Source organism: Muntiacus reevesi, chromosome 3, assembly GCF_963930625.1.
Source record: "Muntiacus reevesi chromosome 3, mMunRee1.1, whole genome shotgun sequence".
NCBI lineage: Eukaryota > Metazoa > Chordata > Mammalia > Artiodactyla > Cervidae > Muntiacus > Muntiacus reevesi.
This window is the reverse complement of record NC_089251.1, coordinates 12,938,881-12,947,330: the sequence shown is the minus strand read 5'-3', so window position 1 is coordinate 12,947,330 and position 8,450 is coordinate 12,938,881. Positions and strand designations below refer to the sequence as shown.

General features: G+C 41.3%; 1 protein-coding gene across 1 annotated transcript; it reads right to left on the bottom strand.

The window, feature by feature from the left end:
* Positions 1–906: 906 nt before the first annotated feature.
* Positions 907–1,839, bottom strand: LOC136162702 (olfactory receptor 1L8-like). The gene has a single exon (XM_065927169.1). The coding sequence runs from the start codon at positions 1,837–1,839 to the stop codon at positions 907–909; it is 933 nt and encodes a 310-aa protein (XP_065783241.1).
* Positions 1,840–8,450: the final 6,611 nt, after the last annotated feature.

Genomic DNA, 8,450 nt, shown 5'->3' with positions numbered 1-8,450 from the left:
AGCTCTGAGTTATATCTGCCTTCAGTGTTCACATGAGTTGTAAGTCTCAGCTAAAAAGCTACTGAGAATAATTCTAAGTACATACAACTCTTTCCCTGGGAAGCAGACAGATGTGGATGGTTATGATGGTGGAAATAGGGGAATCTATAAGGGGAACTGAAGCTAAGAGAGGGGACAAGACCAGTGCCTTGAGGCAAAGATACCAGATGACTAGAGACCCAGAGGCAACTCAGCCTCATGCACCCTGACCTGATTATCAGGGCAGTTGTGTACTGAACTAATAGGTCACTTGACTAAGCAGGGCTAAGAGTTGAACTTCTGTTCACTGCAGAGCCCAGAACATTACTAATAAAAATAAATGAAAAAAAAATATGGAAGAAGGAAGAGGCACAATCCCTGTATAACTGTTGGACCAGCATATTCTTCACTTGATGGAAATTTAAGTTTTATAAGAATCTCAATCTTGTCACTCTCTGTCTAACTGCTTCTTTTTACTAAATCACTGCACTGATTTTCAAAAAATTAGTTCATCACAGAAATTTAACTAAAAGCAGGATATTAAGGGAATCAAAATTCATTGAACAGATGTAAATCAGTCACAGGAAATTTGGGGTAAAGAGAAAGGTTTTAACAGCACTTAAGCAAATAAAGATGTGGTTTACTGAAGAAGAGGAAGGTAGGAAGACAGACATAGATATATGAAAACTGAAGTCAGGGTTCTGGTAGAGCTGGATCCTATTACTGAATCATCATAAAGTCTCCATGGTTGATATTTGTATTTGTAAACAAGTGGACACATTTCAACATCTATGCCACATGTGAGTCATACTTGATGACTTACAAGAATTTGTTGTGTATATCAGAAAGCAGCAGCAAAACCTATGAACATGTCCAGAAAGCTTCTGACTAGGATTTCCTCCTGCCCATCAGCTTCCCCAGGCCCCTCCTCATGTCTTTGTTTCTCAAACTGTAGATGAAAGGGTTGAGCATGGAGGACAGAACCGTGTAGACAATTGTAGCCACTCGGTCCTGAACCGTGTACCTGGATAAAGGCTGTAAATAGACATAGAAGATGCTTCCATAAAACAGGATTACCACGGTCAAGTGGGAGCCACAGGTGGAGAAGTCTTTGCATTTCCCTGCAGCTGAGGGGATCCTGAGAACTGAAATGAAGATTCGCACATAAGAGAAAACAATGCATAGGAAGGGGGTCACCACAACAACCAGTCCTTCTGTCTTTATTGTGAGATCATTGACAAATATGGAGGAGCAGGACAATTTCAGCAGTGGGTTGATATCGCAGAGGAAGTGGTGGACAACATTGGAATAGCAGAAGGTGAGCTGATTCAGCAAAAGTATGTTTAGAAGGGAGTGGAGGTGAGGCAATGAGCAGGAGATGGCCACCAGCAGGACACAACGGCAGCAGCTCATGATGGTGACATAGTGGAAGGGGTCACAGATGGCCACATAACGGTCATAGGCCATGACTACAAGAAGACAGCTGTCAATGTTAGCCAAAACATATATAAAATACATCTGGGTCAGACAGCCAGCATAGGAGATGGTCTTCTTCTCTGACAGGAAGTCAACTAGCATCTTGGGGACAATGCTTGTTGTATACCAAATGTCAGTGAAAGACAGGACACTCAAGAAGAAATGCATAGGGGTATGCAGATGGGGGTCAGAGTGGATGGCCAGGATGGTGAGCATGTTCCCTGTTATGGTGACCAGGTATATGATGAAGAAGAGGATGAAGAGTGGCTTCTGGTCCTCAGGTCGAGAGGAGAGTCCCAGAAAGATGAACTCAGAGACCCTACTGGTTTGGTTGAGTCTTTCCATGATCACAGAGCCAACTAAAATAGAGAAGATTCCTACAGTGTAACACACATCTCCATGACTGAAACCATCAACAAGCCAACAAGTTTGTGCTTCCTCTTACCTTCACTTTCTACCTATAGGTTTGTGACTAGCTACCATAGGCACCTTGCCCCCTTTGTGGTCCTTGAACTTGCCGTTCCTTCTCAACTCTAAGACTTGAAATGCTTTTGGTATTGATAGCAGAACTTTTGAGGAAGACCAGAGTTGAATCTTCTTTAAAAATGAAAAGTGAAAGGGAAGTTGCTCAGTCGTGTCCGACTCTTTGGGACCCCTATGGACTGTAGCTTACCAGGTTTCGCTTTCCATGGGATTTTCCACGCAAGAGTACCGGAGTGGGTTGCCATTTCCTTCTAGCGGATCTTCCCGACCCAGGGATAGAACCCAGGTCTCCTGCATCTACAGGCAGATGCTTTACCTCTGAGCTACCAGGGAGGCCCAGGAATCTTCCTTAGTCAGTTTAATTTTAAATCTAGAAATAATTGTTTACTGAGCACCTATTCTGTGAAAAATATTCTGGGAGTGGGGAAACAATTGTGAATATGACGTAGTCAGAACTGTTTGTGGATTTTGCATTGTAATAGAGGATCTATCTATCTATGAATCTATCTATCTATCATCAACTAGTTCTGCATTTTATAAAGAATAATAAAGCCACGAAAGGGTATAGAGAGGGCTTCGCAGGTGGCTCTAGTGGTAAAGAACCCATCTGCCAATGCAGAAGACTAAAAGACCTGGGTTCAAGAGTTGGGTTTGATCCCTCGGTTGGGAAGATACCATGGAGAAGGACATGCAATCCATTCCAGTATTCTTGCCTGGAGAATCCTATGGACAGAGGAGACTTTCAGGCTATGGTCCATGTGGTCTCAAAGAGTTGGACGAATGAAGTGACTTAACACAACATGGCATAGCACAAACATATAGAGACCAATAGAAATAAGGTGGCAAATTTATTTATTTCAGATAAGGTGGTTTGATTTTTCTCTGTATATAAAAGCAAATTTTCAGGGGTGGCATGTTCAAATTGTCTTTGAACTACCTTTCCAAAAAGGGGACTTGATAACGTAATCAACAGAGAAATCAAAGGAATAATAAACCTAAGTCAGCACAATTTTACTGTTGTGCTTGTTATACCTTCAGAAGCACTTATTTAGAAGGCAATAATCCTTTGTGAATATCAAATTATACTACCACTCCATGAAAATCTTTATTTTAAATTTTAATTTGCTACTTAATTTTCCCTCTAGCTCCTTAAACTTTATCATGTTCCCAGATCTTTGTTACCCAACTGTTAAGCAAGCACATCCTTCAATGCCATCATCCATTTGTTTATTTACCTGTGTATGTATCCTTGAAAGGACTTTCCTAGTGGCTCAGATGGTAAATAATCCACCTGCAGTGCAGGAGACGCAGGAGACATCGTTTTAATCCCTGGTTTGGGAAGGTCCCCTGGAAGAAGGAAATGGCATCACACTCCAATATTCTTGCCAGGAGAATCCCATGGACAGAGGATACTGTCAGGCTACAGTCTATGGGGTTGCAAAGAGTCCGGTATGACTGAGCTTCTGAGCACACAGAACAATATTTATAAGATTTTCATGAGGTTTTCATAATAGCTTGTGATTAAGCACTTAGAGCAGTTCCAGGACAGAGTAAACATTTGATAACACTGTTTCCTCTCCACATTATCATCACTGCCAATCACTTTTTCCCATCAAGTATTTCTACATGTTCTCAAAATTAATGAATCTGATTTAAATGACTCTAGTCTTCACACTCAAATACTTTAATGGTCAAATTAACTTGGTTATCAGTTTACAACACTTTTTTAGATTGTACTCTTGTCTATGCTTTGAATAATCTGAGAGTGAACTGTAATTAAGCACTTACTTGTATAGGTTGTACTTTAATCCTCATGATAACCTTGTCAGGCATAGACAGCTAGTCTTATATTTTTCTGATGAGGAAACAGATATTGAAGAAAAGTAATAGGTCATTCAAACTCAGTTAAACTAATTCTAAATCTCAAGATTTAATCATTCTGCCATCTTGTCATATTTTCATAAAGCTATAAAAATATATATCTGAAACAATCACTCTTAGGACCTATTTTCCCCATTTATTTATTTTTTATTTTGACACTCACACACATTGTTTTCTTTAAACTTGTTTAATGTCATATTAAGAACAGACCTTTGTTATGTACAATGGAAAATCTATATTTTCTGTGTTGAACAGATTGTAGAATTTGAAAATTCTAATAGTCAGGATTCATTGGAAACAATATGGGAAAATTTGGTCTTTTTGGGAACATTGAAAGTATATGGGATTTATTTATTTATTTATTTTTTAATTTTATTTTTTATTTTTCAGTGGGTTTTGTCATACATTGATGTGAATCAGCCATAGAGTTACACGAATTCCACATCCCGGTCTCCCATCCCACCTCCCTCTCCACCCGATTCCCCTGGATCTTCCCAGCCCAACAGGCCCGAGCACTTGACTCATGCCTCCCACCTGGGCTGGTGGTCTGTTTCACCACAGATAATATACATGCTGTTCTTTCGAAACATCCCACCCTCCCCTCTCCCACAGAGTTCAAAAGTCTTTAGAGTTTAGTAGAAAGTGCAATGAATTTGGAAGCAGAAGGTGAGGGTTTGTGCCTGACCTTCATTTCTTGCTCACAGAGTGATCTAAGGAATTCTAAAGAGATACTAAAATAGCATGTATAAGTGCAGCTTGTACACCAAACATCCTCAAAAAAAATTATTCATGAAGGGAATGCCTAGGGAGTGTGAGATGAAGAAGATTCAAAGTGGTCAAGTAAGGTTGGATTTCCTCTGCTCATCTATGCTGAGTACTTTAAAAAATGGAAGGAATTTTTGAAAGTGAGAATCTGAGGGCATTATTCTGAAAGCCTGGGATGAGTCTGGGAGTGGAAATATTTTTATTTTCTACCAAGTTCCCACTATTCACTTATTAGGGACCTGCTTCTCAGGAACCATGGGATAACAACATACCTTGGGCCAGTGGTCAAATAGGGTGATCATAACATACAAAGCTAGTCTTACATGTTAGGCTAAACTCTGCTTTGTACAGTGTGCATGTAAATTTTTTGGAATGGAATCAAATTCAAAAACTGAATTTTGAGGCTGAAATAATTACCTGATTGAGGTGGATGGTTAGGTGGGCAGCCAGTCTACTGATGTTCACTTTTCATATCCAGATATCTTCTCATCTTTCCTTGTTTTTTTTTTCCAAATCTTTTCTTCATCCTGTACCAAGTTGGTTAGGTTGACATATCAGAAAGATGATCTCTTTGACCATCTAGCCAGTGAGAAGCACGAAGAGTTGAGAGGAGGGACAAAGAGCAGGTTACTCTGGGTTTTAAAGGGGCCAAGCATTTTCATGATACTGCTTCACATCCCTGCTTGTTTCTCAGCCTCTGTCTCAGTACTTTTCTATTTTTCTTTCTTTCCCATTGTAGAAGGCAGAACTGCCAAGACAGGCTGTGGCAGGAACTCTCTTGGCTGGGGAAGCCTGTCTGCTAGCTTCTTAGAGGCTTGAACTCAGCTCTCCTGACCTCCTCTGGGTCACCTCCACTGGTGAAGGAGCTGTGATATGCTTATTGCAACCTGCTCCCTTTAGAGTGTTTGCTCTGTGACTTCTCTAGGTACAGAAATCACAGTGCTAGCAAAACTGAGGGCAGCTACCCTCAAGGGGGCAGGGGACTCCTGGGGAGGCTATTTTCAGAGCCTTTTAAACTTATCATGAAGTCTCCAGGACATACTTTGAAAGTGAAAGTGTTAGTCACTCAGTCACCTCTGGCTCTTTGCGACCCCATGGCCTATAGCAGGCCAGGCTACTCTGTCCATGGGATTCTCCAGGCAAGAGTGCTGGAGTGGATTTCCATTTCCTTCTCCAGAGATCTTCCTGACCCAGGAGATAAACCCAGGTCTTCTGTGTTGCAGGCAGATTCTTTACTTTCTGAGCCTCCAGGGAAGCCAATAGTTTCCTCAACTGTGGATAATCAGAGGTCATAGAACATTGTGTGTGTGTGTGTGTGTGTTTGCTGTATAAGGAATGGGTTCTCTAGGAAGCTGATTTTGAGATGGAGATTAGCATGCAGAATATTTATTAGGTCTTGTTTTCAGTTGGGCTTCCCAGGTGGTACACAAGTAAAGAATCTGACTGCCAATGGAGGAGATGAGAGTTCAATCGCTGAGTTGGGAAGATGCCTTGGAAATGGAAATGGTAAACCACTCCAGTATTCTTGCCTGAAAAATTTCATGGACCGAGGAGCATTGTGCCTTATAGTCCATTGAGTTGAAAGAGATGGACACGACTGAGTGACTGGGCATGCACATTCTTGGGATAGCTTTTTTTTTTTTTTTGGCCTCACCACAAAACATGCAGAATCCTAGTTCCCTGACCAGGGATGAAACTGGCACCCCTGCAATGGAAAGACAGAGTCTTACCCACTGGGCCACCAGGGAAGCCCCCTGGGGGTGCTCTTGGAATCAGTATCCGGTTGGATAGAGGGAGAAGTTCTGTTGTGATGAACTCCCATTGAAGGTCCCAGCTGGTCCTACTGGGAATTTGGAAGTTTGAATGTCAAGGAGTATGGTGTACACTGCTGCTGACTGGATGTAGGCTGTCCTGGAAAGAAGCATTTTCTTTGGTGAAACAGTTTTCTTCAGCCAAGATTATCTTTAGAGAAAGCTTAAAACTAAGGACTCTCTTACAAAGCAACCATTATTGAGCTACGGTGTAGTCATTGTTCATTTTTGACCTGCTCTTACACAGTGAGGTGACCCACTTGTAAACCATATTCAGGCTTTCTCCACCTCTGTCAGCTGGTTATAGGGATATTCTATGCAGCCATAGCTTTCTAATTGCTCTCTTAGATCCCTGAACCTAAAAATGACACTGATGTGAAGGGCTCCCTGTATCTTTGTAGTGTTTATCTCCCTACTTCAGGATTGAATGTGTTTTGCTAAAGCTCCAATTTGTTAGCAACTTCCTGGTTTTCTGATCCAATTACCATGATGTCATTGATTTAGTGGGGCAGTGTTATGTTCTATATAATATCCAGATTGTCTGCATCTTTTCAAACTATATATTATATATAATATACGTTTTGTTGTTGTTGCTCAGTCCCTAAGTCACGTCCAACTCTTTGCAACCCCATGACCTGCAGCACACCAGGCTTCCCCGTCCTTCAGCATCTCCCAGAGTTTGCTCAAACTCACATCCATTGAATTGATGATGCCATCCAACCATCGCTGTCACCCCCTTCTCCTCCTGTCCTCTGTCTTTCCCAGCTTCAGGTCTTTCCAATGAGTAGGCTCTTGATATCAAGTGGCCAAATTATTGGAGCTTCAGCTTCAGCATCAGTCCTTCCAATGAATATTCAGGGTTGATTTCCTTTAGGATTGACTGGTTTGATCTCCTTGCTGTCCAAGGAACTCTCAAGAGTCTTCTCTAGCACCGCAATTCGAAAGCACCAGTTTTTCAGCTCTCAGCCTTTATAGTCCAACCTTCAAGAAGATATTAAGAAGAGATGGCAAGAATACACAGAAGAACTGTACAAAAAAGATCTCCTTGACCCCTATAATCACAGTGGTGTGATCACTCACCTAGAGCCACACATCCCTGAATGAAGTCAGGTGGGTCTTAGGAAGCATCACTACAAACAAAGCTAGTGGAAGTGATGGAATTCCAATTGAGCTATTTCAAATCCTAAAAGATCATGCTGTGAAAGTGCTGCACTCAATATGCCAGCAAATTTGGAAAACTCAGCAGAGGCAACAGGACTGGAAAAGGTCAGTTTTCATTCCAATCCCAAAGAAAGATAATGCCAAAGAATGCTCAAACTACTGCATAATCGGACTCATCTCACACGATAGTAAGGTAATGTTCAAAATTTTCCAAGCCAGGTTTCAGCAATACATGAACTGTGAACTTCCAGATGTTCAAGCTGGTGTTAAAAAAGGCAGAGGAACCAGAGATCAAATTGCCGACATCCACTGGATCATCGAAAAAGCAAGAGAGTTCCAGATAAACATCTATTTCTGCTGTATTGACTATGCCAAAGCCTTTGATTGTGTGGATCACAATAAACTGTGGAAAATTCTGAAAGAGATGGGAATACCAGAACACCTGACCTGCCTCTTGAGAAACCTGTTTGCAGGTCAAGAAGCAACAATTAGAACTGGACATGAAACAACAAATTGGTTCCAAATAGGAAAAGGAGTACGTCAAGGCTGTATATTGTCACCCTGCTTATTCAACTTTTTTTTTTCTAATTTTTCTTTTCTTTTTCATTTACTTTTATTAGTTGGAGGCCAATTACTTTATAATATTGTAGTGGTTTTTTGGCATACATTGACATGAATCAGCCATGGATTTGCATGTGTTCCCCATCCTGATCCCCCCTCCAACTCCCTTTCCTCCCCATCCCTCTGGGACTTCCCAGTGTACCAGCCCTGAGCACTTGTCTTATTTAACTTACATACAGAATACATCTTGAGAAACACTGGGCTGGAATAAGCACAAACTGAAATCAAGATTGC

What these genes read in the sequence shown, in the direction of transcription:
- LOC136162702 (XM_065927169.1), bottom strand. Translation starts at nt 1,839, where the DNA reads ATGGAAAGACTCAACCAAACCAGTAGGGTCTCTGAGTTCATCTTTCTG.